General features: G+C 43.7%; 1 protein-coding gene across 1 annotated transcript in view; it reads left to right on the forward strand.

Annotated features, from left to right (window-relative positions):
• Positions 1–3,430: 3,430 nt before the first annotated feature.
• Positions 3,431–20,749, forward strand: part of ANK2 (ankyrin 2) — a 338,318-nt gene continuing 320,999 nt past the window's right edge. Inside the window, exon 1 of the mRNA XM_048508918.1 lies at positions 3,431–3,638. Coding sequence (XP_048364875.1) covers positions 3,564–3,638 — 75 coding nt within the window. The 5' untranslated portion in view covers positions 3,431–3,563. The remainder of the gene's footprint in view (positions 3,639–20,749) is intronic.

Here is a 20,749-nt window from a genome sequence, read left to right on the forward strand (position 1 = left end):
GGACGGAGAAAAGGAAAAAGGGCTAACGTTATAAACGGAGCCCTTCGGGGATCGGGCGGTATATAAAATAAATAAATAATAAATAATAAATAATAAATAAACATGCTGAGTGGAATCCACCACTATCATGAGCTACATGAGGGAGAAAGAAAATGTGATATACCGTGTTTCCCCGAATATAAGACAGTGTCTTATATTAATTTTTGCTCCCAAAGATGTGCTATGTCTTATTTTCAGGGGATGTCTTATTTTTCCTGTGTTCTGTTCGTCGGGCATGCTTCCAAACAAAAACTTTGCTATGTCTTACTTTCGGGGGATGCCTTATATTTCGCACTTCAGCAAAACCTCTACTATGTATTATTTTTCGGGGATGTCTTATATTAAGGGAAACAGGGTAGGAATAAGAAGAAAAACTAATCTGCAAGTAAAAAACTAATCAAGTGCGATTAGGAAGAAATGTTCTAGTTCAGCCTATTTTTTGCTGTGCCCATTTCCTGTGAGCAGCAAGAAGATTTTTAAAATATAGACAGTGTTAAAATGTGACCCCCCCACTAGCAACTTGATGTAGTACCATCCATTCAATCAAATCAAACAGCATGTACTCATGGGTTTGAAGGGTGTGTGTGTGTGTGGGGGGGGGGAGTTGGAACTCAAAGCAGCCAACTTGAGTAGATAGCCTCATTCAGATAAAAACATTGCCTCCTCTTCTGCCCAACCCACCAGATGAAATCTATGTCCTATGCCCTGGCCTTTGTTCTCCTGCCTGCAAAGGTGAGGCAGGGAGGACTAAAAACATTTTTAGTGCTGGCACTCTGTCTTTGGAATGCCCTCACTCTTAAGGCTCACTGGTGACTACCAATTGTCATTTCGGAATTTATTTTCACCCAGGCTTTTAACGGAAATACTTTTAGCCATTTTATGGTCTGCTTCTGGTTTGAGGTCAGTTTTGAGGATATTGTTTACGGCACTCAGTGGTTTTATGCTGTTTTTATGTCCCTGGCTTGCTTTGCTTTTATATGGATAATGTGTGATGCTCTTAATGATTTGGTTTTTACTTGTAAGCTGCCTCAAGCAAAATACACCCCACAAATAATATAAATAAATGGCTTTACAACATATTTCTCATCCAAGATATTTCTCATTGCAGGTCTGCAGACAGGGAACTATATAGCAGAAAACGGTTCCTCACCCCTTTTGCTCCAGTGGGACTTGAGGGCATCTGTGTGAGATTTTGGACTAATAGCCCAATTCAGACTAGGCAGGTGGGTTCAGCATTGCTCTGGCGCTGCCCTGCCCTCCACATCCCCGCAAAAAAAAACAGAAACCAGCAGTGAGAATCCCCCATAGAAGATGACAGAGATATTCCATTAAAAACTGGCATATCTCCAAGGCTAGCTCTGCCAAAGCACGGTGTGTGTGTGTGTGTGTGTGTGTGAGTGGGCAGTGGAAACCAAGGTTGACTTCATCCCGTCCATGCTGACCCAGTTTTCTGTGCCAGCGGACCTCGGCACAGGTGGCAGCTTCCAGGTTGAGCACTGCAAGTTGAGTGCAGGTTGAGCTACCTGCAAGTCTCCTCTCCGCCAATGCATTTGCCCCTTATGGCACCTATGCTGGTGCAGGGCTGTGTTGGCTCCAGTGGTGGGTCCGCCCCCTCCCTCTGGATTGGGCTACCTGTGGACCACTATTCTGATTCAGAAGGAGCAGCAGTGGCATAGTGGTTAAGAGCAGGTGCATTTTAATCTGGAGGAACCGGGTTTGATTCCCCGCTCTGCTGCCTGAGTTGTGGAGGCTTATCTGGGGAATTCAGATTAGCCTGTGCACTCCCACACACGCTAGCTGGGTGACCTTGGGCTAGTCACAGCTTTTCGGAGCTCTCTCAGCCCCACCCACCGCACAGGGTGTTTGATGTGAGGGGGGAAGGGAAAGGAGATTGTAAACCCCTTTGAGTCTCCTTGCAGGAGAGAAAGGGGGGATATAAATCCAAACTCTTCTTCTTGTGCCCTTATGCTGTCATGAACACATGAAGCTGCCTTACATTGAATCAGACCACCGGGCCCTGTCTACTCAGACTAGTAGTGGTCAAAATCTGCAGCTCCTCTCTTAGAAAGCTGCCTTAGAATGGAAGGACTCGTCTCCGGATCTTCAATTTCACTTCAATGGCCTATTTCTCCTTATGGGAAACACCCCTGCTTCTGAAAATAAAACACCTGTTTTCTTCTGCTCACCAGTTCAGAGCAGTGCTGCCCATCCAGACAAATTCTGCCACTTTCCGTGGGTGGTGTGAAGGAATAGGTACAGCCAGCTTTTTACACTTGCGAGAGACAGGTGCGGGGAGCCTATTAAAATAGATCATTCTCATTGTTAAAAACAGATTAAGCAAACATTGAGAGCCAATCTCAGCAGGCCTGTTCACAAGCAAGTCTTAAGGTATTCAATAGAGATTACTCCAAGGAGAGTAACTGTAGCGCGGTTAATCATTTCAGAATGGAGTTTATTGTGTTGGCTTTAATGAAGGAATATAAGATATGATAGGTTTGGTCAGCTTGAGGGCCATCTAGTTCATTCTCACCAGCTGGATGCATTTGTGAGGCTCAGGACGCCTACACATGGCCACCCCATTACTTAGAGATATACTGCTCCTGAACTGGTAAGTTCCTTGCTCAGGATCATCAGTACAAGTTTCCCTCTATAGCCAGTGATTACAGCTAGTACACACGAAAGGGGCTTGAACACTTGCCCTCCTCCTGCACTATTCTATTGCACAGCGAAAAAGCTCCCTCCCCACCTCCGCTTTTCACGTCGGAAAAGCCTAACCAGGAGTTGATCAAGGGTGACTGACAAAGCTTCGGAAGAAAATTGAAATCACAGATTGGCGGAGGGGAAGAGACGGATGGTTCCTGACGTCTGCGATGGGTGTTGGCCGCAACCCTGCAGCCTGCCGGCAAAGGAGGAGGACACCCAGAAGGCGTGATCCCCTCCACGTTTAATTATTCATTTCCATGCCCTCTTCTTCTTCTTCTCGCCAGCCACTAAGCAGCCAGCCGTGTTGCAAGGAGAGCTCTCCATGACCTCATCCAGCGCTCCGCCGGGCTCCTTGCCCCACTCCCTTCCACAGCGCCGCTAGAATAATCCCGGCACTGTTGCGCGCGCGACCCCCCCTCGCTCCCCAAGCTCACAGGCGCGCGCGCGGACACACCGCCTTGCAAGCTGCTGCCGCCGCTGCGCCAAGGAGGGCTGGAGCGAGCAGCAGCAGCGAAGAAGCACCACGACTCCAGCAGGCGGGCGAGCGGCGGCGGCGACTTTCCCGGGGAAGGTCATTCCTTGGGCAGCCGCGTGCTTTGCCCGCCCCCGTTGCAGCGGCCAGCCCACTGCAGATTGGCTCGGGGACGGGCGGCTGGGCTGCGAGCTGAGCGGCTGCAGGCGGGACGGAGGAAAGGGGGCGTCGGGCAGGACCCCCGCGCCTGCCCCTGCTCGAGGCGGCGGCGACAGGCAGCTTCCAGACACGGCGCAGCGGGGCTGGAGAGACGCCGAGTGACAGCCGAGCGGCCGCCGAGGGGCGGGAGATGGCTTCTCCCACCTCCCCAGGGACCCCCGGAGGCGGGACCTCGCCCCAGGCCAGCCAGGCACGCCTGCGGCAGGTGGGTGCGCGCTCTGGCGACCCGGGGGAGGGTCGGGCGGGTCTCTGCGGGGCACCTCTCCTCCAGCAGTCAGCAGCAGCAGCGGCAGGCTGCCAGGCGCGCGCTCGCGAGGCTTCCTTGCACCTGTCCGGCAGTCAGTGCGCCTAGTGGCAACGACTGACACCGCCTTGCATGCTCATGCTTGGTCCTGTTCCTCCAGCCATAGAGCGAGGAACTTCGCGCAGCCCCCGGGGCTTCAGCTTGCCACGCTGTCTGGAATGGGGAGAAATCGATTGTGGCTGCTTCGCATCCCACAGATGTGATGCTTGGAAGGGCTGGGCAGTCTTCTGCATGCCGCCGTGTTGGCAGGCATCCTCGCGAAGCACTGGCAACCTGGCCAAGTGGACATCTTTAGCAAACGTGTTGCTTGCTGAATGATAAGGTATCCTTCCTAGAGGGATCCATGTTGTTAGGTCCGCACAGATACAGCCGGAAAGTCTACATTCACTTGTGTGTCCGGTGCTCTTACAGAAGTGGAATGGTTAGTATTGCTAAGATGTCGGACATGCATTGAGCAAGGACCACCCAATGCTGAGCTAGAGCCAAACCCTGCAGAAACTGCCCTTGACCTGCCTGCACTTTGCAGATTTCTGACTGAGACACAGTTGCATGCGGCATCCTACACACTAAACACCAGCGCTCCGTTGCTCCAGATAACTCCTTCCATATAAGATGTGTATGTCCAAGGAACATACAAAATACAAGTTTTGTGCTCGCACTGATATACTTTGATGCTGTCAAATGCTTGCGTTCCATGTGAAGAATACAGCTCCCTCTTTCTGTGAAATGCATATTTCAGTCTGACATCATGTTCAATTACCTTGTTTCCCACAAACAGATAACTCATCCATGCACCTAGCACCAAGCCCTGAAGCACATCAACATATTTCATAGATGAAAAGACCACAAGGGTATTTGAGGCACAAAATGCATCTCTTGGAGACCCCAAACATCTGGAAAGTGTGCATGTCCCTACAGACAGCAGGCAGAAATGTCATCTACCCTTTGACAGGCATGAGCAGTAGCTGGCATATACAGATGTGCTCTGTGGTCATTGTGTTACAGAGGAATGCAGGTTGTTGGCATTATAGACTGTAAAGGATGATGCCACTTGCTGCAGTTTAGGTGTCCGAGGGCTGTATTTTGTTGTGTGTGGAGGTGAAAATGGCAGCATGTCACAGAAACAGCAGGATATTACTGATAGTTGTCTGGGCAGTGCAGTGCTACCATTCAATGGCTGTGCTATTTCCATGCATGAAGATAGTGAGGGGTGACTGGTACTGAAAACAGACTCAAGTGCATTTTCCTTGGTTACCAGCTCAGCCTATGTTTGGTCTTTAGTAAACAGAGTGGGAACTGAGAATGGAAGGGAAACATCATTTTTATTCTCTGCAAGGAATCTCCTTTGCAGTGTCACCAAAAGATTTAACTGTGAGACTAAAAAGTGTAATGTTAATAATACAAAGGCTGTTTTTACCATGTTCCTATTTGATCCATCTTAAAGTACAGCTGAACTTCTAACGTACTGCCATTTTGGTGATGATATTTTATGTAGAGTGTGTTATATCCAGATTCATATCACTGTTGGATTTTATTCTGTTCCATAATGAAATTCTCCACCCAAGTCTGCCTTTATGTTGCCTTACTTCTTTTGGAGATTTTCCTAGTTGTTCATATCATGGATAAAGGCAGTGCCCAGTTAGGTGATTCGAAATCTAATGAATGTGTTTTCCAGTGCTGCCCATTACATTGTCTGAAGTGAATTTGTCTGCTGCAGGAAGCGGAACCCTTCAAAATTCAATTAAGATTCTGACAGTAACCACATGGATTTATCAACTGTATGTGTGTGATGCTTGTTTGCTTTTGAAACCAGTCACAAAACACTTTTCTTCTTCCAGGTCAGGATTTCAGGCTGGTAATTTGTATTTAAGCATATTTACTCATATAGAAAACTGCCTTCCAGTAAACTTTTATTTTTATGGATGATTTACAACCATGCTGTAGATCTACCCATTTAAGCTGGCACTTTCCCCAAATATCTTCTTTCCTGGCATTCTCCTGTATATAGTTTCCTTCCGCAAAAAAGGTCATGCCTTGCAGTGTTTGGTGCATTAATTTACATATATGTGTTTTTAAAATGTTCGCCAGAATTGTTTGTTCACTTGGTCTGATCTTTATCCCGTCTAGCAAAACAGATATACTGCCAACTTGAGGCTGTTAAGAAGTATATGCCTGTAGATGCACACATATTTTGAATGCTTTGGAAGCCTAGGAAAGGAACAGAGGAATGGTCAAGGTCTGAAATGGTCTCAAAGGGCTATTATTTCCAGTTCAGTTCAGAGGTGTCATGGTTAGGTTTTAATGTAAGATTTTTTTTATAAGCATTGCTATAGAACTGGGTATTATCTATAAATATGTAAGCATTTGCTGCTCTTGAATATATTATGAAGTTTTGTAGGTATGCCATTTAGTCTATGTAATTAGTTGAAATAATCAAATTAGTTGTACATTGAAAGGAATTTCTAGGCATTTATTTTCTTGGCTGTGATCAGAAACATGACAGGAACAGCTCCTTTTAAAGTATTTTGGCACCCCTTGCCTATCAGCTGGAAACTGAATGAGGAAGTAAAAATGGACCTCAGTCAGTTCATCCCACATATAATGCTAAAACTGAAGACAGTGAATGAGAGATTCTTCAGAATTAATTTTCTGGTCTCAAGGCTGTAGAGACAACACAAACAACTCAAAATTCACAGAAGGCTGCTGTTTGGACTCATGTTTTCATCCTGTGAGGTTGCAGGCCAGTATACAGTCCATAAAAACATAACAAGAGTCCTGCAGGCCTCATCTAGATGCTCATCCAAACCATGACCTTGTTTCCTACAGTGGCCAACTTGATGCTCCCTGAAACTGAAGAGCAAATCAAGAATAGAATAGTTCTTTCCTGTTATTACCCCACGAACTGGTCTTAAGTGGTATACTATCTCCAAATACAGAGGTTTCATTGTAGTGACCCTGGCTAATAGCCTTCTATGGACCTCTCTTCTGTGAATCTGTCTGCCTTCTAAAAGCCATCTATGCTGGTAGTCATTACTTTAAATAAGAATTGTGTGTAGTACATTCATCTGATTGTCTTGAATTGAGTGCATATTAATTTCATTGAGTGATTCCCAAGTTCTGTTTTATAAGTGAGACTTGGTTCAAGAGGAAGGGTTCACCCTGGACTGTAGGAGACCGTTTTGCAGATTGCATGCACAATTTTTCCCTTAGGGAGCTTGAACCTGTGCCTCCTGTGCATTGGGGTGGTAGGGGACCGCTTCCTTTTGGTATTCTAAAGTTTTCTGATAGATGTCCATACAGACAAGAGTCTGTCCATAGGTTTTTTATGTTGATTTGACTGATTGTGTAAAACATATAATGGTTTGTCATTACAGGAATGAACCTGAGGGATCCTTATAATTCCATGCTTCATCCAGCTGTTGCACACAGCTCAGAATTTAGTAGATACATCTGAATCACAAAATATGGCTTCTTCTCTTCCTTATGTTTATTTGCTTACTTCATTTATACTTCATCTTTCTTCCCAATGGGGATCAAAGTAGCATACATCATTCTCCGCTTCTCCATTTTATTGTTGCAACAACTCTGTGAAATCAGTTAGGTTGAAAAGTGTGTGATTGGCTCAAGGTAAGCGAGTTCTCTTGCCAAAGTGGGGATTTGGATTTGGATCCCACATTCTAGGTAATCAGTCGAATGCCTTCACCATACAGCAGTTGAACCGTGGTTTGGATTTCTGGTTTTGGCAAAGTGGGGATTTGGATCTGAGTCTCCTACATTCTAGGTCAGTGGTGGCGAACCTATGGCATGGGTGCCAGAGGTGGCACTTGAAGCCCTCTTTGTCAGCACGCAAGCTGTCGCCCCAGTTTGGGCACTCGGCAGTGACATAGCACCAAGAGGGTGAGGGGTGCGGCGGGGGTGTGGCGAGGGCGTTCTGGGGCGGGGCAGGGGTGTTTCTGGACATTCCAGGGGCATTCCAGGGCAGGGTGGGGGCGTGGCAAGGGCACAGGGCTCACGCGTGCCCCAGGTGCACTTTCCTCTCGCTCCGCCCCTGGCACTCAGTCTCAAAAAGGTTCGCCATCACTGTTCTAGGTCATCAGTCGGATGCCTGCATCATACTGCAGTTGAACTGTGGTTTGGATTTCTGGTTCTGGGTGAGGAGAGAAGAAACCAAACCACATTTGATGGTTCAGATGAATTTTGCACCAAAGGGAAAATTATTAATTTCTGAGTAGCATGTAAGGAGAGCAAGAAAGGAAGAACAGCCTGAATATTTTTTAACTACAGGGTTTGCATGTGTTAAAGTAGAAGTGGACTTCACAGGCCTACTTGGTGCTTAGAAAAAATGTTAAATTGTCCCTTTTTCTTTTATACACATATAGAGTTCAGTGCCCTGACCTGAATGGCCCAGGCCAGCCTGATCTTGTCAGATCTCAGAAGCTAAGCAGCATTGGCTGTGGTTAGTAATTAGACCGGAGACCACCAAAGAATGCCAGAATTGTGGAGAGGAAAGCAAGTAGATTTCAAAGTTATGACTGGTTAACATTTGAATATTTTATTCCTGCAAATTCAGAGTAATTTCTCCCGCCCCTGAACTTTGGAAAATGTCTTTATTTAGTGTTAACCAGTTTACGATCCGTCCTCATTTCATCACTCCAATTTGAGGTTTGTGGGGAGAAGAAAACTCCAATTTGAGGTAAAAATATTAATTTAGTTTGGGGTTATGATGTTACATGTTGTATCCCTAAATCAGAAGGGTGTTGTTAAGGAGCTGGTAAACAGAAAAATATTTCCCAGAGTGTTGGGCTAGCTCAGTGCTTCAGTTGGACAAGAGTCCTCTGTAAATGTTTTAACATCATACTAGCCCCCAGTCCTAGATATTGTCTGGTGATCGGCAAGTCTTTTAGGCTCATTTTACCATGCTTTCCCCCTTTTTAATAGCTTTCTGATTCCCTCTGCTCTGCTATAAACTACTTCTGCAGATGCTCAATCCAGTCCACAATGACTCATCAATTGTATAGCTCTATAAACTGATGAACATCACAAACGTAATCAGCTGCCAAAGCCACCTTGGTACCCTGGGTGAACAACTGCCTGGAGGCTAACCATTCATTTTTGTAAGTATAATGCCACGTATGCTTATGGCCAAAATTAGAGTTCATAGCTAGGACATAGCTTCCGGCAATGATCTTGATATTTTGCTAGCCAGTCAGTTGATAGGGAGCGGCCCATACATCCTTGGTTTTTTTTTTCAAGCAGAGGGGAAAAATAAGATTGGAAAGGAAAAAAACACATTAGGGTGATTTCCACACAGGGACAGGATTGTATATTATTTTCCATTGCCACAGGTTAGCAGCAATGGGGCTTCGACATAGTGGGTTTTCCTGTCCAGGTCCCTTATCAGCTGCTGTTGCCCCTTCCCTGGGCAATATGGGCTCTTTCAACTTTTCACCCATTTTTTTTAAAAACAGCAATTTAATTATATCATTATATTGCTATTCTATTATAACAGTAGTTCATAGTTTTTTTTTCAGTTTAGCAGCCCATAGGGCAATTTACCCATTTTAAAAACTTTGAGATCAAATTGCAAAACAGAATTTTGCGATGTCTGTTAAACTCAAATAAACTATGAACTATGTTAGAGCAATAAATGGAGCAGTTGTGTGAACATCCAGTTTTCATTTTTAAAAAAGTTTCTTGCTTCTTCCATTGCAGGGGTTTACTTTTCCCTTCTGTAAAAGGATAAAGTCTTGCTTTTTTTTTTTAAAGAAAGGTTGGGAATTCACAGAACTTGTTCCAGTTAATACTTTAATAGTACATCTTTATAACAATATGACATTGCTGGTTAAAAGCGCCCCTCCCCAAAAGACCCCCCTGGTGGAAGGGAAAAAATGGCTGCTTTGGGGGAGTAGTTAGGACAAATGAGGGCAGAAAAATCTCAATTTTCCCACCTACATGACAGCTATCTAGGCTTTACTGTAATCTTTTCCAAAATGTACATCAAAGCAGGTATGAGAAAGATTAGAGAGCTGAGGAAACTTTGGAAGGTGCTGAAATGCACCATGATACCGTTGTAGAAGCAGACCCCCCCCCCCCCACGCTTTCCAACAGCATTGAAGCCAGAGCAGGTAACGTATATGCAAATATCCCAGCACTTGCCAGATTGGGAACTGGGACATTCCAATTGTTGACTGGAATCTTGAAATGTCAGAAACAGCCAGACTTCTGAATGGGAAAATCATACTGAAGAGAATGTTCTTCAGGCTTGGAGAAGAGAGAGCTTTCTTATTAGTTATTCGCTAAATCGTGTTCTTGCAGGGTGCCTAATTCATTAGGAGTGCATGAGCTGTCAGGCATAGGGTAATCGAAACTTAAGGAAGAACAATGCGATGCTGGGATTTGAGCAGACTGTGCAGTTTAAAAGAGTCACTGGCTAGCAAATACACATAGATAAAAATAGCCACTCAGCCTGTTAAGCAGCGCTCCTTTTGGATTAGTTATTCGATATTAGGGCCAACCTAGATGTGACATGCCGTTCCAGGTCTCTCTTCCCTGGTGTGTTTTCTTTACTGAAAAGCAGCCTTAGAAGGCTGTAATTGAGAATAGGAGATGGCAGGGAAAGATCTTGCCTACCTTTTCCTTTGTTATATTTGTTCTCAAAAGGCCCTAAGTTGCTTTCCTACCTGCAGGAGAAAAGGTAACAGGTGTTCCTTTTTGTGTGTGCATAATGGTAGATTTGCATATGTGTAGCAGCTGTTGGTATGAAAAAGGTTGAAGGCCTCTCCCTTTCTACTTTCAGTCAGGAAACCTTTCTTTCAGGCACAGGAAAGTAACACAGAACTCCATGTCATGTCTCATTTGGGTCTGATGTAGCAGCCTGAACATTTGATTCCCTGGAACATTTTATTTAGTGGGTGACTTTGTTCTTTTCTGGAGGTAGAGGTGAAAATAAAACTGTGAACCATGAAGAAATCGTGTCAGAATTTGCCACCAAGACTGCAGTGTGGGTGATACGGAAATAACACAGGCAGCAATATTAATGTGGTTGCTTCTATTCAGTGTAAATGCATCAACCAGTTTTTTAACCTGAACAAATAAACACTTCCTATTTATTTTTAAAATAAATTTTAAATAAATTTCCTTTCTTGGGATTAAAGAAAACCCCAGTTTACACTTCAGTTCTAATGTCATGCTGGTAGGACACTTGATTATCAGTGGTTAGCATTTTGAGACCATGTGTAGGCCACTGGGTTGTGTGGTAGGTTTAGATGTGGGAGATTCAAATTCCTGCTCAACATTAGCCTTAGAGCAGGCCTGATAGTTAAATACAAGCAGGGTTGATCTATTAATATACACAAAGATTAGACAAATTAAGTCTAATCTTTTCACTTTAGTTCAATATCCATATATACATACACGAATACCTATTAAAACTATTGGGCACAGTTTGTACTAGAAGAGACATAACAAACATTAGACAACTTAAAACATTCTTTGAATGTGGAATTTAATTGAATGAGGCTTACTAATACACTGCGAGCAAGGCAAATAACTTGCAACAGGTTGTTGACTTCCACTTGATCCGTTGATCAGAAATTAATGGGAGGATATTCCCTGCCCCTTGTACAATGTTTTTCAGGACACACACACAGGCAGAAAAGGTGTAGCCATTAACTGTCATGAGTACCACCAAACTTCTTACTATGCCAGGTGTGATGAGGAAGATGGTGCAATGTTTTCAAACCACTCTTAAGGGGTCAAACAACGCCTCACTTTTTCTTCCTCTGTGTTCATTTCAAAATTGTGCCTATTTTCTTTTTCAAATACAACGATCAAGGAGGAGATTAGCTATTTTATTGCTTCCTTCCCTGCCATACATCAGATACGGCTTCTTCAGAGAGAAACAGCCACTGAAGGAAAAGTTAAATAGCTATCCATCCCCTCATTAGCCTGAGTGAATGGCAATATTGTCTCTCTCTTTTTCTTAAAGGTAGAGTACAGAAAAGTGAATGGGAAGAGAGGTATTCAAATCAGAGTCATGAACAACACAGGAGAAAGTGGATTCCTCATCCCACTGCCTGCCTTTCTTAAATCAAGTGTTAGTCCTGGATGGTGGGTGCAGGAGCCTGTTTTTTTCCCCATAAAGAGCTATCTGCAAGGAGGTTGGGTGCAGTAGTTGGAATAGGCTGAGAATGTTCATCCTCAAAATGCTGGGTAAGGAGAGTTTGGCACCCACCTCTTTTCACTCTACTCCAATCAAATCTGAGGTGGGGGCGGGACTTGGGAAGGAGAAATATGTGGCTGAGGGGCAGGGCGGGTGGGGGAGAGGTTCTACTGCTGATTCAGGCAGCTTCAGTGATGAGCATCTTAAAAGTGGCAGGTGAACCTGCTGCTGGCTTTGGCATCTGTGTGGATATCTCTTTTCAAAGCTTGCATGCATTTGGGATCCCTGGTGACCTTCCAAGGCCATGGTCCTGGGCTTCCTCTCCAAAGTCTAGCTAAAACTGGGCCTCTGGCCAAGTCTCTGATCTACTCAGACTTATTATCAGTTCTGACTGGCAGTAGCTCTCCATGATAGAGGATGGCTTTTCGCTTTCTGCAGTCAGATAATCTCTAATGGGAGATCCTGAGATCTTCTGCAGGCCAAGTCTGGGCTCTGTCATTCCTTCTTCTCTATGACCATACTCCTGCGTTTATCTTAGCGATTCACAAAGTTCTGCTGGTCTGTGTTATGACATAGCCTTCAGAGACTTTTTGTTTAAAAATAGAAATCTCCTAGTTTTCTGAGCAAAGTGGTGATACAGAAATTATTAGGCTTAGGTTAACTAAGAGAAGCAGAGAGTATAGAGAAGGGGAAAAAAGCTTTGGCGACTAGTGGGAGACTAGCATTAGCATGACTAACACAGGAGAGAGCAAAGTAGTCAGGGGTTAAGGAGATTTAGGCCTCAGGCCAATATGCTGGGGAAGGGAACTTGCAGGGAATGATGGGAACAACCAACCTATGTATGTTTACAGTGACCTGGCTTGCAGTTTAGCTGCTAAACAATCTGTCCATTCTTGATTAAGATCATTAAATAGGATGCTTACCTATAATGTTCTTTAAGATGCTATCTATGCAGCCTCACATTCATGAGACAGCAACAGCCTGGAGAACTAACTTTCCCGTTTCTGTTGTAGCATGCTTTAGGTGTTTTTCCTTTCCCCATTCTTTTCTTATTTCTCCATTCATGTTTCCAGCTCAATTCTGCTGTGTATGGTGTGACATTCTGTTAAATAAGTGTGCAGTGGATTGAGTCTTGGTATGGATTTTGTTCTTTTGTGATCACTCTCTAATGTGGCTGGCAAAACAAAACTTAGGCGGATTCCGCATGGGCCAAAAACAGTGGTGTGAAAATGGTGTGAAAATGGTGTAAACCCTTTTACACTGTTTTAAACCCTTTTACACCATTTTCGCACTGTGTTCACTCCACTATTTTTGGCCCATGCGGAATCTGCCATAGACTATCACTAGGCTCCCTGGACTTCCTATGGAATCTATCGCTGCCAGACTGTAGGGGGGGTTTCAGTCGCTGCGCTGTAATGACTGGCAGGATTATGGACAACTATGCAGTATTCAGCAGGTTTAGATCACAATAATTGTTTCTTGGGGTATTAACTATTTAGAACAGCTGATCTTATTTGAAAGTGGATTTGCAGTGAATTGTCTGTCACACTTTGAAATGATAGTTGTGTTTGTTTTTTTCCTTCCAGCTGTTAGGACTGAATATGTGTGACGGTTGCTCATTTTGTTGTTGTTGGTAATGAAATCAAAGTTTCAGTTGAGTCATACATTGCAGCTGAGATTCCTGCTATGGTCAAAAGAGAAAAAAAATCTGACCACAGAGCCTTAGGCAGTCTTAGAGCTTTTTATAAAGTATCTTTCATTGCACCCACTTGTACAGTTTTTTTAAAAAAATAAGTAGTCTATGTAGTTTAAAAGTATTTCAGTTTATCTGCATGTCTTAATTGCTCCCATAGAGTCTAAGGAGTGCAACGGGGCAATGACTTGAGACTTGGATACTAAAAGAATCTTTGTTTATGCAACAAAAGATTCATTCATCAAAAAAAAGCCTGCAAAACATTTGAGATGAGTGTGTGCTGTGTTAACCCTTTTGAATCCAGTTATGTCGACTATATCTAGGGCCCAGTGTACAACAGGCTGGCCTCTTGTCCTTTGTGCTGTTCTGTGTGTGTGTTCTGTGTGGGATTTCCTTGGCCACTGCTGATAAACAGAGCATTTACTTGTGACCTGTAGAAAGGCATCTGGCCTCTCAGCTCCAACTTCTGCCTATTAAGTATCGTTAAATAGCAATTCAAACAGCCCAGTCAGGTGCCATCGAAGAACAGGCTGCTCACCCTAATATATTTTTTTTGTTTATTGATGCCATGGAGTTTGGCTCCCTTGCCTTAGCCACCTCAGTTGATTTACTAATTTTCATCTCCTTTGCCAGAAGCGCTACTGTGATATGCACTCTGTATGTTTATTTCTGTCGCACAATAATTTTGGAGGAAGTGAGTTAATCCATAGGAAGTTTACTGTGTGGAGGATAAAGCGCAAAGCCAATCTAAGTGACATTAAGGATCTTTTCAGCCTTGTGGTTGGCGCTTGTATCAGGAGTGATTCAAAGATGTGACCTCATTGTTCGTCATTTAATCATATAAATGAATATAACTTCTCTAAGAATTAGTCACTGCTTTGGATGCTATGTATAGATCTGTAGCCACATATCTAAATCCACAGATTGGGACCATGTTGACAGAATGGAGACTTTTCTTCTAAACCCCCCCTCCTTCGCAGAGTTGGCAGAAAAATCCTAAACCTAATAAAGGTTTTTTAGAAAAACAAGATCATACTCCAAATCAGGGAACAATTGACTGTGCAAGTGGAGAGAACTATTCTGGGAATACAAACAGATACATGACAAGGAGAAAGGAAGGAGGGGAAGTGAGAGGATCTCACGCTGCCAGGCTGCCATTGATGGGAACTGTGAGGAGGAGGATGACATTGAGGCCACTGGCTGCTGCTGCTCCCACCTTGGCCAAGTTTCAGACAGGTAAGGAAGAGGAGTGTTGACTTGCCTCTCCAGGTGATGCTGATGGCAGAACTCACAAGGTAGCCATGGCAGAACTCACCATATCTGCACCCACAAAACTCAGGCCAGTGAAGGAGGAAGGGAAGCCACTGCTGTTCCCAACCATCCTTTTCCACTGAAGGAATGAAGCATCTGCACATTAATTCCCAACAAACAATGCCCCTCTGCTGACTGGAGTCTACCTGGGGGGAGGGGAGGGCAGGGCAGGAACCACCCATTGCTGTCATCACTCCCTTAACATAGGAAGAGAGGAGGACAAATGGTTGGTCTGAGCAGTCACTGTGTTGGAAAGGGGAAGGATGGGGGTTGGCAAGGTGGAATTCTATGGTCTGTTTTGGTCTTTGAGGGAGTACTCCTTGAGATCAGGTCTGGCAACAGCTATCGGGAAACTTGATACCATACAACTTGGATGACTTACCCAGGCCTGGCTCCTGTTCACAAAAGCATCTGTGGTTATAGTGGTTAGTGTCAAGAAGATTTGTCTTCTTGAGAGTAAAATCTCCTTAACTGAAAGGAAACTTCTTAACTGTTGGAAACAGGAGGGTGAGAGTCAGCTGAAGATAATCCAGTCAGTAAAAACAACTTAATTGTTTGGCAGCTTCAGGAATGCTGAGTCAGGCATCTTAGAATTGAGTCATTAGCCAAAACACCTGTGAGGGAGGGTTGTGATTGGCTGAGGCTCAAATGATACAGTAATGACTGAACTGACGTTTTTGGATAGGAGGCGGGGATGCCGCAGTCTGGGGCAATCTGTGAGTGTAGCCAGCGATCCAAATCAGAGGATCTTTTGAAGTTGACAGGCAGCTATTTGAACTGTATGTATTGGCTGTCTGACAGGTGTGTCGTTAGCATCCAAGTGGGGTCTAGTTAGGTTTGTTTTTTTGCTTATTGCCTGTGTTCCTGTTCTTGTGTTGCTCTCTTGTCTAAGAAAATAAACTTTAAGGAACAGTCTGGGCTCGCTAGTGTTTTCCAAATTGCAAGAATCCAGTGACACACTACCTACATTGATACAAAGCCCATCTTATAGAGCTGGTGTATTTGTTTGATTCCCAACTTTGGGGGAAACTTGGAGGGTGGAAAGCAGGAGTTGTGCCTTAGGGGTAACTTCATGACAGTTAGAATTTCAGACCCAGGTTCCAATCCTGACTCTGCTGTTCAAATTCACTTGTTGACCTGTTGCCAATCACACATTCTTAACTTAAGCTACCTCTCAGAGAAGTTGCGAGGATAAACTGGATGAGAAGAGAATTATGTAGGCTGTTTTGGGTCCCCACTGTGAAGAAAGGACAGTTATAAGTGAATAAATAAATAGTATAGCTGAAGAAGGGGGAAGCGGAGATAAAAGGTGGGTTGGGAAAGAGCGGAGGAAGCAGTGATCACATTGAAGCGATCCCCGATGTGGGGCATAAATGTCGACAACAACGATGATACACCCAGTACAAGTGCTGTGGCAGCCAGCGCTGCAACAGGAAGCCTACAACACACAAGACATCTGCCATGGTATTTCTACCTAGGAGCAGAGAGGGGCACGGTGAGATATGCAGAACAGCCGCCTGCATGCTTCCAGTGCAGAGACTACAACCACATCAAGCAGAACTGCCACACACAACTGTGTGCCCAGTGTGGACACAAAGTGAGTCCTTGCAGGTTCTCTACCTTGAACCTGGCCTGTCTTTGCTACAGCTGCCCACTACTGAGGCTTCTGGCACCAGCCCCTGAGCTCAGAGGTGCCCTTCCAAGGGCCAGGTGCACAGCAAGCCAGGCTGCTTCCCTGGGGCTCAGCAGCCAGGTGAGGGATGGGAGGATGCACCCCTCTCTCTTGCTGGCTGGCTCCCTCCTTCCCCTCCCTGTAGGTAGAGTCTCCCCACCTGGCAACTCCACCTAGCCCAACTTCTACCATGATGCCCCCACTCTGAAGTTGCTGCTAACCATTTCTGCCCTAGAAGCAATAATCCTTTTTAAATTATACCTTGAACAACTGCTCTGCAACAGTACTAAAGTTGTGCATTCACTTTCACACTCCTCTAAGGGATTGGAGCACAAGGCTCTCACAAGGACCAGGGTTAAGCTGAGCGTCTTATGAAGATGAGATTTCCTAAGCCAGACCCTATTGGAGAGAAAAGTAGCATATACACGAACATTGAAAAATAATTCTATAAAAAAAAATCGACAATAAGACATTGTGGTGATTTGACTAAAGTGATTGAGTAAGACTCCAAAGACACAGGTGGAGATTCCCAAATGACCCAGGGCCAGTCATTCTCTCAGGATTTATGTGAGACTGAAATGGGAGTGAGAGGAAGAGCAGAATAAAAATGAATTATTATTATTAGTAGTAGTAGTAGCATTACTGACCAGAAGAATACTGACCAGGAGAAGTTGTATTCATGAGATTTCTGACACTTATCACAAGACAGGTGGCTAGAATCCCTGTGTTTCAGGGGTCTATCCTCTGACTGGGTTGCCGGAAATGTATTCTGTACAGATCATGAGTCCCACTATAATAACTGTCCCTGCTATAGGAAGAAAACTCCCAGTGGTTCTGTGCGACAACACTAATTATATTTGTATCCCCCCGGTAATGTTTACAAATAAATGTTTACAAATAAAGTGACAGCTCTGGAAAAGGGGAGACATTTTACAGAGACTAGATGACATTTTTAAGGGATTCTGGCTGCAGTTTGTGCATTTGCACAAAGTAAAGACAATATTGCCTGAAACTCTAGGAAACTGTCATAAAGTGGTGATAAAGGCAATGGATGGAGGCTGATGAATTCATCTCATTTAATTAATTTTGGGTGGTTTTATACTTCAAGGTATGACCATCTCATTTATTAGATAACATTCTGCACATGTATGATTTTAGGACTGTGATTTCCATACAGAAGCATTAGGATCCACAAGTAAGTCACAAAGACCTTTTGGGTGGATTGGCTAACTACACGCAGTGGTCAAAATCCAGCACAAGAGGCTAATGATGAATCAATGTAATGGCAATGGACTTTTGTGCATCATCATTTTCTTACAGTTATTACCCCCCCCCCCCTTTTAGGTAATTGGTTCTGTCATTTCCTACAAGACTTTTTTAAAAACAAAAACTGCAGTTCCAATATATTTGCCATCTGCACCGTTCTCTAAATAGCAGATTATTTTAGATTTCTAGTCTGGAATTCTTACAGTGATAAAATGATTATGTGTCTCAATTGTAATAGTTTTCATTGGAAAAAGAGGCCAAATTTTATATTGGCACTTTAAGCACAGACTTTTATGGTGGATCTAGATCTTAGAATAGTTTGAATTCTTGGAATAAAATATATAAGGCATCACTTTGGCAGAACCAATTACAACACATGATTGTCAGTCAAAATAACTTATTCAGAGTCATGGCGAAAGAAACAAGGTGTTTCCATTTTTATGTGCTATATCAGGAGTTATTTGTGCATGTTTTCTCATGACTGTGAAGTCTTGGCTGCATGGCTTGTCCGGGTTATTTGGTGTAGAGATGGTATCTTGCACTTCTGTATCTTGCACTTCACACAGCACTTCTGTATCTGTCAGATGTTGTTGCGGGGGCGGGGGGCAGTGGTGGGATTCAGCAGGTTCGCACCACTTCAGCAGAACCGGTTGTTAAAATGGTGCTTGTAAACAACTAGTTAAATTATTTGAATCCCCCCACCAGAACCGGTAGTTGTATTATTTGAATCCCACCACTAGGGAGGTGGGGTTCAATTTGAGAGCTTGCCCTGGGCTCCATTTTCTGTAGCTATGCCCCTGGCATCACCTTACATTTATCTTCAAAATTGTTAATACAATGTGAATCTCAAATGGTGTCACTGAGATGCAAATGGTGTCATTGAAATGGTGTCACTGAGATGCAGGAAGATGGCTGGCCTTCATTTCAATGGAGAAACACCTTTTGTTTTTTCTTAGAGGAATTAGGTTGTGATCTGACATCAAAGGCAATTACAAGCTCACTTGCTCGCTTGCTCACACTCGCTCACTCACACTTACTTGCCTGTCTGGTTTGAGCTCAGGGGTGATAATGAAAAAAGTCACCACCCTTTAACATAGGTCGATTCCCCACCCACCATTAGATGCGCGCTCCTCACGGCAAATACCCCGGAGTCCTGCAGCACTCCCCACTATACCACCAGTGACAACGCAGCGACAACGCAGTCACCCTGATTCTGCCGCTCCTCCCACCCCTCAGCGCGCGTCATTTCGGATCCTGGTCGGAAGTACACCTTTTTGAAACCGTGCGCCGAACACGGAGCAGGGTTCCCCTCCACTTTCACTTTTGAAGTGGGGAAAAGCCCATAGTAACTCCCCACCTCTTCATTCATTTGTTACATCCAACCTGAGGAAGAGTTCTGAAGAACTCAAAACTTGCAGACTGTTTTGTGTCACAATAGTTGGTGATTTTCAGGCTGTTTGTCAGCATTAGGCTGAACTGGGAGGGAGGTGAACATGATCTGTACTCTCCTTCTATGCGTGTTGCCTTTACAAAGTTGTGACACGTATAGGACTGGTTATTCAGCATTTGATGGCTTGCAGTTTTGTATGAGAATGGAAGTTATTCAGCATTTGATGGCTTGCAGTTTTGTATGAGGATGGAAGTTGTCAGAGGTAGTGTGATGTGAAAGTTCTGCTTTGATTTTTCATCTGCAATAGTATGTCCATGTGTGCAAGTCCTTACTTAATGTTGTAGTCACTGAGGGATGAAGGCAGGCAGGAGTACTGGCCAGTGGTGGGATTCAGCAGGTTTGCACCACTTCTGCAGAACTGGTTGTTAAAATGATGCTTGTAAACTAACAGTTGTTAAATTATTTGAATCCCACTACCGGAACTGGTTGTTGAATTATTTCAATCCCACCACTAGAACTGGCCCACTGTTTTAGGCAAGAAGAGGTTCTTTGGTGAGGTGGCATAGGAATAAATGAATGGGGATTCAGGGTATAGGAAAGGGGAGAAAGAATCTCAGAAAAATATTAGTTTTCTTAACAAAGGCAAACAACGAATGTTTGGCTGAAAATGCAGTTCCGGCACTAGCATATTTGTGAAATTTCACTCTGGGCAATGGGAAACGTTACAAAAATAAGTGGAGAAGGGAATAGCTGGAAATATCAAGTGAATATCAAGTGATTGTTAAATTACAGGAAAATGAAGGCCAAACATTACTCAGAGGCACAGTTAGCTAATAAAATGCCAGGAGAGTGGGTTTCTCCCCCTCCCCTTGCTTTTTGTATTACAGGATGTATTTCTTGAGCAGGCTCATACTATTTTCCTGTATGAATAATAACTAGTTCTGATTTGATGCCAATATTGATCAGCAGACATTCAGAATGATAGTATTGCCGGGATTCTACAGTTCTTTCAAAAGAGAAAGAGGTTTACATATCAATTATAGTAGTTCCATACCATTATACTAGACCAGTTTGTTAATTCCAATTTAGATTTGTTTGGCATCTATCTGTTGGTTCTTTTTCCTAATGTGAAAATCAAAAAAACCTTTCGCTCCTTCTGCTGTACAATTTTACCTAATGCTGAAATTCTGATAATGTGCACAGAGTGGTTCCACGCATTTGAAAATCACTGTCTTAGTTTGCAGTGTTCAAATGTATTGTGTTTTAGTACACATTGATGCCAACCTTTATTCTGTGAGTGTGGCACAGTATGTATTACACCTTTTCCTTCTTTTCCAGCATTTCCTTTTAAATATATATATTTCTTTTTAAATATATATATATATTATTTTGTAAGTTACAGAATCATTGAAATACATTGAAATACAATTAGTAATATGAATAATTCATTTTGATATTCAAAAAGAAGATACAAGAAGATTATTTTCTAAAGAGAGCAGCAGTGGCGTAGTGGTTAAGA

The sequence above is a fragment of the Sphaerodactylus townsendi genome, linkage group LG10 (assembly GCF_021028975.2).
Source record: "Sphaerodactylus townsendi isolate TG3544 linkage group LG10, MPM_Stown_v2.3, whole genome shotgun sequence".
Classification (NCBI taxonomy): Eukaryota; Metazoa; Chordata; class Lepidosauria; order Squamata; family Sphaerodactylidae; genus Sphaerodactylus; species Sphaerodactylus townsendi.